The sequence below is a fragment of the Cervus canadensis genome, chromosome 4 (genome assembly GCF_019320065.1).
Source record: "Cervus canadensis isolate Bull #8, Minnesota chromosome 4, ASM1932006v1, whole genome shotgun sequence".
NCBI classification, from domain to species: Eukaryota; Metazoa; Chordata; class Mammalia; order Artiodactyla; family Cervidae; genus Cervus; species Cervus canadensis.
Genome location: NC_057389.1, coordinates 104,429,252 through 104,445,409, shown reverse-complemented (window position 1 = coordinate 104,445,409; position 16,158 = coordinate 104,429,252). Strand labels below are relative to the sequence as shown.

General features: G+C 53.4%; 1 protein-coding gene and 1 long non-coding RNA gene across 7 annotated transcripts in view; one reads left to right on the top strand and one right to left on the bottom strand.

The window, feature by feature from the left end:
- The window catches only part of CRTC1 (CREB regulated transcription coactivator 1), an 86,115-nt gene extending 81,890 nt beyond the window's left edge, over nucleotides 1-4,225 (bottom strand). For 3 of the 6 annotated variants that reach the window (XM_043467413.1, XM_043467410.1, XM_043467414.1), the window contains exon 1: nucleotides 3,968-4,223. In XM_043467413.1, the coding sequence (XP_043323348.1) occupies nucleotides 3,968-4,093 (126 nt within the window). In that variant the 5' untranslated portion in view covers nucleotides 4,094-4,223. Of the gene's footprint in view, nucleotides 1-3,967 lie in introns of all 6 variants that reach the window. The other 3 variants (XM_043467409.1, XM_043467415.1, XM_043467412.1) reach the window with 2 other exon arrangements.
- Nucleotides 4,226-4,275: 50 nt separating this feature from the next.
- LOC122440768 lies at nucleotides 4,276-11,558 on the top strand. The gene is made up of 2 exons (XR_006269161.1): nucleotides 4,276-4,506; nucleotides 11,268-11,558. It is a non-coding gene; the product is annotated as an uncharacterized LOC122440768 (long non-coding RNA).
- Nucleotides 11,559-16,158: the final 4,600 nt, after the last annotated feature.

The following is a 16,158-nucleotide window of genomic DNA, read 5'->3' as shown; positions in this document are numbered from 1 at the left end:
CTCACTGGAAAAGACCCTGATGCTGGGAAAGACTGAAAGCAGGAAGAGAAGGGGGCGACAGAGGATGAGATGGTTGGATGGCATCACCGGCTCAACGGACACGAGTGAAGATAGTGGAGATAGTGAAGGACAAGGAAGCCTGGTGTGCTGCAGTCCTTGGGGTCGCAGAGAGTTGGACATGACTGAGCTACTGAACAGCAACCACCCTAGTACCTAACACTGTCTCTGGGATATGCTGGGCAAATAAAAATGTCATTTTGTGGAGTAAGCACAGATCAGGATTCTGGGGCCCAGAGAGGTTAGGAAACCCAACCCAAGTCACACAGCAGAGTGTCACAGCCCTCCCGGCACATCAGGCTGCCCAAGTCCAAGGATGAGAAAGGAAGGTTCATGCACCCACCCCTCTACCCTGCTACTCGCAAGCAGACATCACACCCCATCCCCCGACCCGACCTAGCCCTCGGGGTCCCTGCCCCTAGGTAACGTGACAGCACAGATGAACGCCTCAGGCTCAACACCGCTCACCGGAGGAGGCTCGGTGGGCACACCCATCACCACGGAAGACTGAGCAGACCAATGTGAACACAAGGGGCGCCGCTCGCTCCAGGAGCGGACGAGCTGACCGGAGGAACTCCACGAGAAGAGGAGGTACCAACTGTGCCTCGCCCCACCCGCTTGCAGGTGCAGGCAGCACGGCAGGCTGCGGCCACGGAGGGTGGGCGGGAGGAGACCCTGCACCAAGCAGGCTTGCTCACCTGCGCCACGCGCTGAAGCTGTACCCCACGCCACAGGCCGTCACGGGAACGGGTGCAGAACGCGCTCGCCCAGCCAGGTCGCAGGTGCGGGCAAAGGCCCACCCACAGTGGGCACCGCGTTTTGAACTATCTGCCCGGGTACAAAGCTCGCAGCCCCCTGCCCACACAGCGTTTCCTCCAAACCAAAGGCTTCTCGGCCTTGGCGCTGCTGACAGCTAGGGCCAGATCACCATCTGTGCGTTGTGGGGTGCTGAGCGGCACCCCTGCTCTCTACATACTAGATGCCGGTAGCAGCTCGTTGCCCAGGGGAGGCAACCGGCAATGTCGCTGCCCAGCGTCCCCTAGGACAGAACTACCCCCAACAGAGAGCACCGCTCTGTAACGATCTAGCATAAGCTCACCTCTGCCCAGGGCCCAAGCCCACCCCACCTCCCCAACTTCCAGTGTAAAGGAAGGCAACAGAGATGGGAAATGGTTACCGGGCGTCAAGGGAACTGCTGTTTGCAAACCTTAAAAAAGCTTTTCTAGGGACTTTCCGGATGGTCCAGGGGTTAAGAATTCACCTTCCAATACAGGGGCTGCGAGCTCAATTCCTGGTCAGAGAACTAAGGTCCCACGTGCCATGGGGCAACTAAGTCCACACACCACAACTGGAGAGCCCTCGGGCCCCGACGAACCCCCGGCTCAGCCACAATAAGTAAACTTACATTTTAGAATCTCTAAGTCCATCAGCCAATAAATGGATAAAGAAATGTGGTCCATCCACACCCAGGAATATTACTCAGCCATAAAAAAGAAACAGGAGGATATGGCAACCCACTCCAGTATTGCCTAGAGAATCCCATGGACACAGGAGCCTGGCGGGCTATGGTCCACGGGGTGGCAAAGAGTCAGACACAACTGAAACGACTTAGCACATAAAAAGGAAAGAAGTTTCCTGATACATGCTAAAATCCGGATGAACCTCGAAAACACTACCCTGAGTGAAAGAAAGCAGACACAAAAGGCCACATCTTGTATGATTCCATTTATATGAAACGTCCAGAACAGGTAAATCCGCAAAAACAGAAAAGCTGGTGGCTGCCAGGGGGCTGGGGGAGCAGCAAGTGAAAAGTGATTGCTAATGGGTGAGGAGCTTCTTATGGGAGTGATGACAATGTTCTGGAATTAGACAGCGGTGATGATGGCACAACTCTGTAAATATACTAAAAACCACTGAACTATACACTTTGAATAAGTGAATTATATGGTATACAAACTATATCTTTAAAAAGCTGTCATTTTAAAGAAATGTTTCCAACAACAATAATTCATTTCCAACCTTAAAGCTGAAACCAGACCTCCAATCATGAAGACTGCCACAAATCAGTGTGACCCCTTCTTCCTGTCATACCACATACACTAGACACCTATTGCATGCTAGGACATGCTTCATGCTGGAGACAAGATGAAGTGGACGCGCGTGTCCTTAGAAATCTTGACGTATGAAGGACACTCAGGTTGCACACTGTCATTCATTCATTCACCAGTCACATCCTGGAGCAGGGACAGGCAGGACCTGCCCCGACAATGAGCACCCAGTTGATATGTGCTGAACAAATGCATGGAAATGAAGATACACATTCAAGTCTTAAGGTCATGATCTCAGAGAGAAACAAGCAAGTTATTAAAAAAATAACATCACCCCAAAATCCCACCCGAGGAATCAGAGACTGAGGCTCACATCACAAAGGTACAGTGGGTCTACCTAGGAGAGTCAAATGTTAGTTGCTCAGCCAGGTGCAACTCTTTCTAACCCCATGGACTGTAGCCTGCCAGGCTCCTCAGTCCATGAGACTCTCCAGGCAAGAATACTGGAGTGGATAGCCATTCCCTTCAGGGGATCTTCCCAATCCAGGAATCAAACCCAGGTCTCCTGTATTGCAGGTGGATTCTTTACCACCTGAGCCACCGGGGAAGCCCAAGGACAGTCAGCTCAGATGCCAAATCCAGAACCCAGCGAAGCAGGTGTCTGCAGCTCCCACTCAACCCCTCCCCAAGGCCTCAGGGTGCAGCACGGAGGTCCCATCCCTCCGCAGGATCAAAGCAGAGATTTACTGCCACCTGCGCAAAGCACGCTCCCCTCCCTCAACCACGAGGAAGGGCTTGCAAGACACATTCCACAAAGGAGGACACCGAGACCCAAGCAGTCTGGCATTTCATGGCGGTCGCCAGAGAGCTGGGGCCCAGGAGAGCCAGGTCCCCAAACCCAGCCATGACCAAGCCCCTGCTCCAGGCCTACAGCCAGGTGAGGTTGGCAGGTCATCTGGCCTGCCCCTGCACACCATATGCACCCAGCCATCTGAGGAAGAACTGTCCCTCCACTCTGGTCCTGAGGGGCCAGGGGCCATCTGAGGCCAGCTGTCCCGTGTCCTTGTGGGAGGAACAACACCTGGTCCCCACCATATGGGCTACATGGGGAAGGGGCAGCTGTTGCCACTCCAAGCTCCAAGACTGAGCCCAATCTGCCTTCCTGACCCCACTCAGGTCCCCACAAGGGAGGCGCCAGACCTTCCCCTCAGATATCCAAAAGCGAGAAACACCTATCTCACCTCAGGTCTGCAAGTAGGGGGACCTGTCCTTCCCCCAGCACTCAGGGAGTAAGTGCACAGATGACAGTGATGTAGAGACACCTGTCCTTTCAGGTAGCAAGGGTGAGGCGGCAGCTGTCCCCTTCAGGCACCAATGATACAGGAGCACCTATCCCACCTTCCCAGGCAACAGTGATGCTCACAAGCAGCACCCAGTTCAAGCACCTCAGTATCACTCCCCTAGGGAGCAGTGATATAAAAGCACCTATCAGGTAGCAATGTGGGGACACCTTCCCCCCCGCAGGTAACAATGATGTAGTCGCACCTGTTCCCTCCAGCGAGTAATGATGCAGAGGCTCCTGCTCATACAGGTAACCGTGATGTAGTGACACCTGTCCCCCACTTCAGGTAGCAGTGATGGAGAGACACCTGTACCCCTTCAGGTATCGATGATGTGGGGGCACCTGTCCCCGCCCACGACGCCCGGGGCGTGGGGACACCTGTCTCCTAGGGCCGTGCCAAGCCCCGCCCCCGCCGCGCGCCCCGCCCCCGCCGCGCGCCCCCCGCCCCGTGCACGCGCGGGACACGCGCCCCCTCCCTCCCTCTCCGGCCCAGAGGGGTCGGCGAGGGAAGCCCCCTTACCCGCGCGGCCCGCGTCAGGCTCAGGTCCTTCATGACCTCCTCGAAAGCCGCTGTCTCCTCCGCTTGCTTCTGGTTGTGCAGCGCGATCTTCTCGCTGAATTTCCGCGGATTGTTCGAAGTCGCCATCTTCTCGCCGCCGCCTCCTCCTCCTCCTCCTCCTCCTCCACCTCCTCGCCCCCCCACTCCCCTGTGCCACCACGCAAGCGCCGACCAGACCCGCGGGCGGCGGGCAGTGCGCAGGCGCGTCGGCGGGCGTGAGAGCGGCGCGTGCGCACAGGTGAGGCGCGCGACGCGGGGGCGATGGCGCATGCGCGCGCTTCGGCGGCAAGCTCAGAGGCCAGAAGGGGAGGTGGGAGAGGGAGGGGGAGGACTTCGGCGCAGGCGCAGTGAGCCGTCTCCTGGCCCGCTGGACAGCGGCTGTCTGGCTGTTGGCCATGGTCCGGGAGCGGACTGGGGAACTGGAGCCCCCAAGAGAGTGACTCCTCGAGGCCGATCTTTCCAGGTCACCAGGTTGGAACAAGCACCTACTGCAAGGACAGGTAGCTCTCGAGGCTGAGCCTCGGCTCGGACCAGTTCAGCTCAGACACCAGTTCAGGGCTTTGCTCATCCATGCATGCATTCATTCAGTTATTGAACGCCTATGTATGCCAAGCATATTGGGGAAACGGCATGAGCAAGAAGACGTGGTCCCTGCCCTCATAGGGTGCACAGTCGAGGAGAGGGGAATAGAACCCACCAATAAATGACCCCAAAACTTTTCAGATGGAGAGAAATGTGATGTGGAAAATAAAACCAGTAATGGGTAAAGAGGAGAGTGGGCTTCCCTTGTGGCTCAGCTGGTAAAGAATCCGCCTGCAAAGCGGGAGACCTGGGTTCGATCCCTGGATTGGGAAGATCCCTTGGAGGAAGGAAAGGCTACCCACTCCAGTATTCTGGCCTAGAGAATTCCCTGGACTATACAGTCCATGGAGTACAAAGAGTTGGACACGGCTGAGCCACTTTCAGTTAGAGGAGAACGATATTAGGAAAGGAGGCTCCTGTGGCCACCATGGTTTGGGGGGTGTGATCAGTACCCAGCTCAAAATCCCAATGTCATCCTTAACACCTTTCTTTCCCCATTCCTATTCCCTCTCCAGCTCCTATTCTCTGTATCCTTAAGCTCGGAAAACTGGAACTACAGAGCTTCAGCCTTCTCTCTGTGAATTTCTCCAGTCCAGTTTTACTCAAGAAAGTCCAGCTTTTTCATCAGGTGCTAAAGGACAGGTCCAGAAACCCCACCCAGACCCAGCAGTGAAAGGGAGAGCAGAGTCTCCCCAATGACCTGGGGGTGGAGAGAGACCTAGGGAGGGGGGGACTCTGACATCTAGTTGTTCCTACCCAAGCTGAGGGACCAAAACCACCAATATCGAAAGTTTATGTTCAGGAGGCTCTAGGGATTTCAGGGTATGGGCAGGGCAGAAATCAGGAGGGGCAGCCAGGGGAATTTGGGGTACCTGTAATTTCATAACAAGCACACTTTTTACCAGGGTGAGGGATGGCTGGAGGGGACACTGATGGAAATGATAGGGGGACACCAGCGTTTTCCAAACATGCTTTTATTTACATCTGGTAACAGTTTAATGAAATGTCCACATTAAATACATACACATACGCATTTTAATTTGGAATGTTCTGGGAACTGCCATTTCATACTGTTAATGGGGTTCTCAAGGCAAAAACACTGAAGTGGTTTGCCGTTCCCTTCTCCAGTGGACCACATTTTGTCAGAAACTCTCCACCATGACCCATCCGTCTTGGGTGGCCCTACACGGCATGGCTCATAGTTTCATTGAGTTAGACAAGGCTGTGGTCCATGTGATCAGTTTGATTAGTTTTCTGTGACTGTGATTTTCATTCTGTCTGCCCTCTGACAAGGATAAGAAGCTTATGGAAGCTTCCTGATGGGAGAGACTGACTGTGGGGGTCGAAACTAGGTCTTTTTCTGATGGGCGGGGCCATGCTCAGTAAATCTTTAATCCAATTTTCTGTTGAAAACAGGCTATGTTCCCTCCTTGTTGTTTGACCTGAGACCAAACTATGGTGGAGATAGTGAAGAGAATGGCGACCTCCTTCAGAAGGTCCCGGGCACATACTGCCACACTCAGTGCCCCTGACCCTGCAGCAGGCCACCGCCAACTCACACCTCCGCTAGAGACTCCTGGACACTCACAGGCAAGTCTGGGTCAGTCTCTTGTGGGGTCACTGCTCCTTTCTCCTAGGTCCTGGTGCACACAAGGTTTTGTTTGTGCCCTCCAAGAGTCTGTTTCCCTAGGCCTATGTAAGCTCTGTGGTCAAATCCCACTGACCTCCAAAGTCAAATTCTCTAGGAGTTCTCAGTCCTTTTGCCAGATCCCCAGGTTGGGAAATATGTTGTGGGTCCTAGAACTTTCTTAACAGTGCAAGAATTTCTTTGTTCTGCAGTTTGTGGGTCGTCTGCTCGGTGGCTCTATGGTGGGGTTAATGGCGACCTCCTCCAAGAGGAATTATGCCACACGCTGTGTGACCAGGTCTGCTGCACCCAGAGCCCCTGCCCCTGCGGCAGGCCACTGCTGACCTGTAATTCCACAGAAGACTCAAACACAGGTCTGGCTCGGTCTCTGTGGGGTCTCTGGGACCTGGTGCTCACAAGGTTTTGTTTGAGCCCTCTGAGCTTCTCTGGTGGGTATGGGGTTTGAGTCTAAACACAACTGCACCCCTCCTACCATCTTGCTGGGGCTTCTCCTTTGCCCTTGGACATAGGGTATCTTTGTTTGGTGGGATCCAACATTCTCCTCTCAGTGGTTGTTCAACAGCGAGTTGTGATTTTGGAGTTCTAGCAGGAGGAAATGAGCACATACTTCTAAGAATTGATGCTTTTGAACTGTGGTGTTGGAGAAGACTCTTGAGAGTCCCTTGGACTGCAAGGAGATCCAACCAGTCCATCCTAAAGGAAATCAATCCTGAATAGTCATTGGAAGGACTGATGCTGTAGCTGAAACTCCAATACTTTGGCCCCCTGATGCAAAGAACTGACTCCTTGGAAAAGACCCTGATGCTGGGAAAGCTTGAAGGCAGGAGGAGAAGGGGATGACAGAGGATGAGAGGGTTGGATGGCATCACCAACTCGATGGACATGAGTTTGAGCAAGTTCCAAGAGTTGGTGATGGACAGGGAAGCCTGGCATGCTGCAGTCCATGGGGTCGCAAAGAGCCGGACACAACTGAGCAACTGAACTGAACTGGGGACTGCCACTGCTCTGTTTTTAATATTTATTTTTATTTATTTGACTGCACCAGGGCTTCTTTGCAGCATGTAGGATCTAGTTCTCTGACCAAGGATCAAACCCAGGCCGCCTGCATTGGAAGCTCAATGTCTTATCCAGTGGGCCATCAGGCAAGTCCCCACTGCTCTTTTTGTCCTTCTTGTTCATGTTGTCTTGAGCACTTTCTTGGACTTCTGGCCTTTTTGCCTACCAAGTATCTGCCCCCCATCTGGGGTGTTGACAACCGACTGCCCTTCATTTCCTAACTTCAGCCCCTGGTTTGTGGTTGAGTTGGTCTCATGGCTCACTCACCCTACAAAGTCTCCCCCTAAACTTGAAAGCCTTGGCCCATCATAAGAGCCACTGCTCTGACCATCATGATTGGATGAGGGTAGGCATGTGACCCAGTTTGCCCAATGAGATACAAGTCTGGAATTTTTGTTTGAAGCATGGGAAAGAGAAGCACTGTCTTTGCTTGGGTAGCTGATCTGAAGGATAACACAGACCTCTGGGCTTTCATGGTGGCTCAGACGGTAAAGAATCCGCCTGCAATGCAGGAGACCTGGGTTCGATCCCTGGGTTGGGAAGATCCCCTGGAGGAGGGAAAGGCTACCCACTCCAGTATCCTGGCCTGGAGAAGTCCACGGACTGTAGAGTCCATAGGGTTGCAAGCAGTCGGAGACGGCTGAGTGACTTTCACTCTCACTGCACTTGAAGAGAGGAGGCCTGGGGATTTCCCTGGTGGTCTAGTGGTTCGGATGCCTGCTCTCACTGTCACAGCCTGGGTTCAAGCCCTGGTTAGGGAACTATCCTGCAAGCAGCACACCACAAGTACAGACAAAAGAAAAAAAGACAGAGGGAGGGAGGGAGGGAGGGAGGGGCTTCCCTGGTGGCTCAGTGGTAAAGAATCTGCCTGCCAGTGCAGGAGACACAGGTTCGATCCCTGGCCCTGGAAGATGCCACATGCCACAGAGCAACTAAGCTCATGCACCGCAACTATTGAGCCTGTGCTCTAGGGCCCGAGCTCCGCAACAAGAGAAGCCGTTGCAGAGAAGCCTGCACACTGCCACAGAGTATCCCCCACTCACCGAAACTAGAGAAAAGGCCTGCAGCACAATGAAGGCCCATCACAGCCAAAGGTAAATAAATAAATAAAACAGAAAGAGGGAGGTGACCGGAGAGTGAACCCACACAAAAGCAAACAGGACCAGAGGTAGAGATACTGTCTGAATTCCTGCATCTGGCCATTCTTGAAGCTGGACGCTCCTGCCTTTTCAGTTATATGAACCAATAATTCTCTCTCCCTCTTTTTTTTTTTTTTTTTTTTTAAGGCTGCACTGGGTCTTCATGTTGAGCCCAGATTCCTTTTTTTTTTTTTAATCTTTTTCTTTTCCATTTATTTTTATTAGTTGGAGGCTAATTACTTTACAATATTGTAGTGGTTTTTGCCATACATTGAAATGACTCGGCCATGGATTTACATGTATTTCCCATCCCGATCCCCCCTCCCACCTCCCTGAGCCCAGATTCTTTATTGCGGTGCACAGTCTCCAAAGCCTGCAGGCTCAGTAGTTGTGACATAAGGGTTCATTTGCTCCATAGCATGTGGGATCTTAGTTCCCTGGCCAGGGATGGAACCCAGTCCCCTGAATTGGAAGGTGGATTCTTAACCACTGAGCCTTCAGGGAAGTCCCCATTCTCTTTCATACTGAAGTCGATTTAAAATCCATCTCCTCTCCATAGCACTGAGACTGGAGCTTCTGGGAGTCCGATAAGGGGCTGGGCATTCTATTTATGTGACTTCTAGTTCCTGCCACCGTCTTGTGAGATTGGAGAGGAAATAGTGACAGAGCAGGGACAGCAGCTGCCCATAGCAAGTTAAGTGCCAGCCCAGGACTGGAACTCAGACCTGACAGCAGAGATCAGCTTCCTTCTCTACACCGGGTTTTGTAAGGTTTAAATGAGGTTAACATGTGTCAAGTGCCTGGCTCATAATAAGTGTTCACAAAATGCTGGTTACCCTGAGCGCTTACATATGGCTGTATTAAGCCTGTTTTGGCAGAGAAAGATGCAAGAGAAAAGATTTGGGGGGTAACAGCAGCCACAGCAAGAGGCCATGCCTACAGGGCAGAGGTGAGGGGCCTGTGCGTGCCCTCCTCACCCCCATTTACCCCACACCCCGGCAGTAACTTGATCCATCCGAAACCCTAGTGATGAGTCAGAGGGAGCCACAAGGCTGCTTATTGCGCAATGGCCGGACAGTGACCCGAGCCCTCCTCCTACTCCACTGACCCCCAGCCCAGAGGAGGGTGAGGCCAGGGTGTCTGGTGACCCAGGCAGAACCCAGCCCTGACGTTTTCACTTTCTCCCTTCATCAAAGGCAGTTTCCGCCACACAGTGTGGCCCGGACAGGGCTTCTGGAGCAGCTCACCGTCTTTGTAAAGTGGGGTGGATCTCATGCTCCATATCACGTTCAAGGGAAAAAAAAAAGTCCACCCTCTTCCCAGTGGCCCGCAGGGTCCCTGCACACCCTGGGCCGTCACTGCAGCCACCCCAGCTTCCGTGCTGTTCCACCCCCAGATCTTTGCACGTGCTGTTGCCTCTGCCCACACTGCTCTCTCCCCAGATCCTTTCACGGCTGGCACCTTCTCATCTTTCAGGGCTCTCCTCTGACGGACCCTCCGCGAGGGCCCAGTCTACAGCGTACCCTTGGATGTGTGCCTCACGACCCAGGAACGTCCCATTCTCTGAAGGCAGCTATGTCTTGGGGTGCTATCTGCTCCCCTATAGGCTGAGCAGAAATTGGAAGCTAAAAGCATGTTCGCCCGGCTAATATGCTCCAGGGCTTGAATTTCCTGTGGGACGCAGAAAGAACACAGACACACCCAATTCACTACTCCTAAAGCTTGTTCTTTGTGGATAGCTCTGAGCACTTTAGGCTGCATTTTATATTCATCTGTGTTCATTCTGTTTCCCTGGATCCTCAGGGCTAACACAAAACTAGGCAGAGAGAGGGAATTAGGAAGTGTTTGTTGAATGATTCATTTTCTGACTAGGAAACTCCTATCTGTCCCTCAAAACCCACCTCAAATGTCCCCTCCTCCAGAAAGCCATTCCTGACCCCAAAGCAGACCTGTTCCTTCCTCTAGACTCACACAGCCATGGATCCTTCTCCAGCCAGCCTTGACCCAAAGGGATCGGGAGTGTCCCATTCTTAAATAGCTCCACTTGAGTTACAGAACATATCTGAATGTAAGCTCAGAGGCAACTCATATAAACTACTTCTTGCTGCCTCCAAGAAATAGTTTTCTCTCCTATGCTCCATACCTCTGCCTGGTTGCCTTTTTTCTCCGCCAGCTTCCTCTCCCACCCTTCCTTTTCTCATGTTCTCCATCCAGCTTTGCTGATCTTGCCTCAGGGCCTTTGCACAGGCTGTCTTCCTGCCCAGAATGCCCTTTCCCCTGCATCCACACCACAGCACCCCTCAAAATACAGCTTCTAAATACAAGCTGAATTAAAACCTAAGTTCCTGAGCATGTCTGTGTGGCCCAAGCCCTTGCCAGTTCTCCAACTGTGTGACAACGGGCAAGTGACTTCACCTGTCAGCCTCACTGTCCTCCCATGTGAAATGTGGATAACTGTGCTCCTCAGAAACCAAGCAGGGTCCTGTGGGGCTCCTGTGCACACAAGTCTTTCTGTGACCCCCATTTGTTTGATTACAGGAAATAGACTTCATTCAGTCTGCATGAACTTCCCTGAGTTCCAACAGGCAGACTCAAGCACATGTTAATTAGGAGAGGGAGGGGATGCAAGGCAAGGGAGAAACAGCAAGCAGGGGCTACTCTTCATTGCGGTGGTTTCTCTTGCTGCAGAGCGTGAGCTCTAGGCTCACAGGCTCAGCTGCTCCACAGCATGTGGGATTCTCCCCAACCCGGGATTGAACCTATGTCCCCTGCATTGGCAGGCAGATTCCTAACCACTGGATCACCACAGAAGTCCCTCTTGTGAACTGTTTTGCAGATACTGAAACCCCCTCCAGGTGGGAGAAGCTGACAGTGAACGATGGTATGCTGCCCTCGAGCATGCAGACCCCAGACCAGTTGGAACCTGAAGGTTGATGGTGCTGACTTCCACTCACCTCATGACCAACCCCTCAGAAGAATATCCACAAGCTGATCATGCCCTCTTTGAACCATTACTGTAAAACTTCTCACTGTCCTCTCTAAGTGGGGACATGTAGATTTTCAAGGCAGGAGCCCACTGTGTCCCCCTTTGCCTGGCAAAGTAATAAAGCTCTCCTTTTCTACTTTACCTAAAACTCTCTTGGAGATTCAACTCAGCACTGGTGATAGAGAAGCTGAGCTTTCGGCATCAAGAGTAGGTTCTTGGGAAGATTAGATAACGCATGTAAAGCACTTAGCCCAGTGCCTGCTTCCTTGCAAGCATTCAGTCACTGTTAGGGAAGCAAAACCCTACCTCGAGATGTTAGTTTTCATGGCTTGCTTTTCTGCACTGCCTTATATGGAATCTTAGTCAATCTGGGGTACCCACATTGCTGAAGGTGAACTCAGGCCATTTGGAGCGGGAAGGCAAAGAGGAAAACCATCCAGGGTCCGTCTTTGACTTCCAAACCCGGCCCTCCTCAGACAGTTTTGAAAAGCAAAGCAGGAGCCAGGTTTGATTATGAAGCAAAAGGGAAGAATGCGATGGAAGTCAGAAATGTCAGACATGTAGCTCGCTCCTTACGCGATTGAATAAGAGGTTAGATGAGAACCCAGGCCTTTTGGCCTCCCACCCCAGGCTGAGTGAGGGGTGGAAGGCAGGGCAGGGCGGGCTGCTGAGAAGGCTGGAGTTGGGGAGCGGCAGGGACCCAGGGGGATGGCTCTAGGGCATGGTGGGGCAGGAGGAGAGCTAGCAGTCCAGTCCCTGCTGTAACCACCATGCTGAAGGGATATCTGGGGCAATGACCCCACAATGCCCTGAGGCTTGGGTGAGCTCCAGCTGAACTCACACAGAGCACCCCCTCCACTGTCCAGAAGCTCAGGACACTTACGGCCCCAATCTACTCAGCAGTAAAAGAGGAGGGTTCCCCAACTTCTCAGGGATAGTGTCTGCAGAAGAGATACAGCTGACTTTTCTTTCCGGTAGCCCAGCATCTGGAGGCTGGGGAGCCTCCATCAAGGGGATTTGGTCCCCACCCCCCGACAACTGAGGCTCCAAAGCCAATGGCTATTGTTCAAATGCTTAGTCGTGTCCAACTCTGCGACCCAGAGGACTGCAGCGGGCCAGTCTTCCCTGGCCTTCACTATCTCCCTGAGCTTGATCAAACTCACATCCATTGAGTCGGTGATGCCATGTAACCATCTTTTCCTCTGTCACCCTCTTCTCCTCCTGCCCTCAATCTTTCCCAGCATCAGGGTTTTTCCAATGAGTTGGCTCTTCGTAACAGGTGGCCAAAATATTGGAGCTTCAGTATCAGTCCTTCCAATGAATATTCAGGGTTGATTTCCTTTAGGATGGACTCCTTGCTATCCAAGGGACTCTCAAGAGTCTTCTCCAGAACCACAGTTTGAAAGCACCATAGAACTGCAAAGAATGTTTAAAGCCAATGGTATGATCAATCAAATGACAGGCCTCTGTTTCCCATTTGTTTCTATGTTCTGCTGCCCTTTGCCACACCACTGTGCATTCCTCCTGCACAAGATGGGGGATATTTCTCCAGCCCTGATTTTGACCTTGGCCACATTATTTGCTTTGGCCAAAGGAATATGGATAGAAGTGACAGCACACGAGTTCTGACTTTGGGTCTTAGGAGGCCTCACCTGATCCCACTTGTCCTCTGGCGCCACTGTAGGAGGAGAACACAGGTTAACGAGGTGTTGGTCTCAGGAGGATGCAAGGCAGGTGAAGTTTAGCATCCCAGTTACTCCACAGTCTTGCACTTGGAAGCAGAGCTGCCCAGCCAAGGGAAGCCCAGAACAGACAGACACCCTGCCCTCAAGCTAGGTCACAGACATAGGAAAAATATTTATTTTTGCATGCCATTGAGAGTTGGGCTTGCTCGTTACTCAGCAGCAGTAGCTGACTAATACACTGATGTATTAACTTTCCCTACCCCCGGGCAGCTAATGCATTGGAACAGGACATGGGCTGGACCAACAGCATGTCTCCAAGCGATGGAAAGAAACAGCACCGGGGCAGGGGCATCTGGTGTCCGGGGCAGCTACGGCAGAGTGCCAGTGGCAGTGCCAGTTGAGGCATCTGGATTCTGAGGTGGTGGGAGGAATGACCTCACCAACCAGTCTCAGGGCACGATTTCAGCTGATCGCCCTCGCCTTCTTGATTTCTGCCATTTTCTGAGCCTGGTTTTCCAGCCTTCCTGCCACTTTTGTGAGGAACTGAACAGCATTCCAATGCACGTCCTTGATATTTAAATTGGCCAGTGTTTTGTTACTTGCAAATTAAAACCTTGACTTACATAAGATGGGGAAACCCCAGCATCTGTTACACTTATAATTTTGGAACTGTTTGAATTACAATTATCAGAATATCTGACCACTAGTATCTTAAGCAACACAGACATTGTGATTTCTCATGAAAAGAAGTCTGGACATTAGAGGTTCCAGGGTGGGACTGGTGCCCCCATGATTTCAGGGCTCTGGGAGGCAGCATTTCTATGTGTGTCTTAACTTGCTCCTCATGGCCACAAGATGGCTGCAGAAGCTCCTGGCATTGTGTCCTTGTAGGAAATAATAAGGGAGGGAGGGGGGCAACAGCACTTCTCCTGTGTCCAGAAACCCCCACCCCAGACTTCTCCTTAAAACTTGTGGCCAGAACTGGGAAGTGTGCCCAGATCGACAACAACCCCCACAAAAGACGTTGCCAAGAATGGCTCAGCCAAATCCTAAATTAACCCCTGAGGCTGGGCACCAAATCATGGCTCTATTGGTGAGGGGGTGACATGGCCACCAGGGTGGCAACAAGCAGGGTCAGTCCCAGGAACTAAGCTGGGCCTCTGTTGCGGGCAGCAGCTTGCTTTCCTGGCCCTCTTGCCCTTAGGGTCTGTAGGCCAATCGTGCCCATGGATGCTGGAGCCGGTTAGGCTCTGCTCCTACCTCCCCACCCCCAAAGCTCTCATTTGTGCAACAAACGTTCAGGCTGTGCCTCTCGGGATACATGGCCAGGTGCCCCTAATAAAACCCGTGCGCCGAGGCTCCTCCATGAGAAGCAAACTCTCCGGGGCCCGTGAGAACAGAGGAGCTGGGGTTGCGTTCTCAGAGATGAAGCCAGGGGCGGGTTTCCAAGCTAGCCAGGTCTGGGGCAGATTCCCACCTCACGCGGCTCCCCCGAGGCCCCCTTGGCCCTCGCTCACTGTGAGGCCCCAGAAGTCACACTTGGCCTCCCTCTCTCGGGCCTCCATCCCACCGTCCCGGGAGAGGGTGTTTTCCCACAGCCCGAGCCCAGGTGCGGAGGGAGGCTCCTGCCGGCCGCGTCCAGGGCCACGGCAGGGAAGCAGGACATCTGGAAGCCGAGGGGATCTCCACACACTCAGTCCCTACGTGCCCGAGCTGCCCTGGGCGAAAGGTGAAGGAGGTGATGGGGTGATGAGCTCCAGACCTCTGCACGGTGCTGTGTGGAGGAGTCAGGCTGGCCCTGGAGCGTGTGTGTAACTGTGCGTGAGCGAGCACGTGGGTGCATGCACAAGCCTAGGAGCCAGGCTACCTGTGGGCGTGAGCGTGACCACGTGGGTGAGTGTGTCAGACGCCTACATGCAGGTGTGCGTGTGAGGGTCTGCGTGCCTATGTGCACGCATGTTCCGCCTCTCTGAAGGACGCAAATGTGCACAGAGTGAAGACTCAAGCCAGTTTCTGCTAAATTAAAAACAGCTTTTTCGTGTTTAAAGTTTACAATACGAAAAATAATTTTCCTTTCTTTGGGGATGGGGGGGTCCGTGGGTGGGTGTGGAGAGGGAGGGGCAGGGGGCCCCCGGAACATTCCATGAACCAGCCCAGACGGTTATGCACAATCGACCCGGTTAGATACGGCAGCCCCCCACCCCACCCCCTACTCCGTGCCGGCACCCCTGCCAGCTCATTGGGGACAAGATGTTCTAAGGTGTGAGCTGAGCTAGGGGGGACTTGCAGCTGGCAAAGGCTTCTCCCTGCCCCCCTGAAGGGGCCGTGCCTCTAGCAAGGAAGGGTTCTCTTTGGGGGAAGCTCAGGTTGGGGGGTGGGGATGAGAAAGGGCTGGAATGTTCTGGTAAATCCCCAAGGGCTGCGCTTTTCATTTCTACGCCGCTGGCAGTGTGGACTCATTACAGGTTCCCAATCAACCTTCTATTTCAACCCTGTCCCCCCAGCCCCTGCACAGACCCAGCTTCACCCCCGGACCCCGACGGCCATGGCGCAGGAGCACCAGGCCTGTGGGTACATTTTGAGGGTGATCCCAGAAGCCAGCCCTTTCAGAAGGCTGTCGGAAGACTACATTCTCCACAGAGCAGCAGTGGGGTTTGCAGCAGGGCCTGCGACAGGAGCTGGGACTGGGGGCAATTCACGGAGCTCCGGGGCCCCTGTGAAAGCACAGTGACTACATCGTTCCTTGAGGACCCGCCCTGCTTCTCCCCTATCCCAGCCTCTGGGGAGAGGGCTCCTGGCTGCCCACGCTGGGGTCCTGAGACTGAGTGGATGGAAACAGAACCTGCCAGGAGCTCTGGGGCTGGCTGATGGCAGGGGGCTGGGCCACCAGGCATGAGGAGCAACTTGGAAAGTCTCTCCAAGGCCAGCCCTCTTGGCCGGGTCTGCCCTGTCTTCCCCACCGCGCGGTGGGGTCCTGGCTGCACACCCACACCCGCACGCACACATCCGCTCAGTCGTGTCCAACTCTGAGACCCCAAGGACTGTAGCCCTCCAGG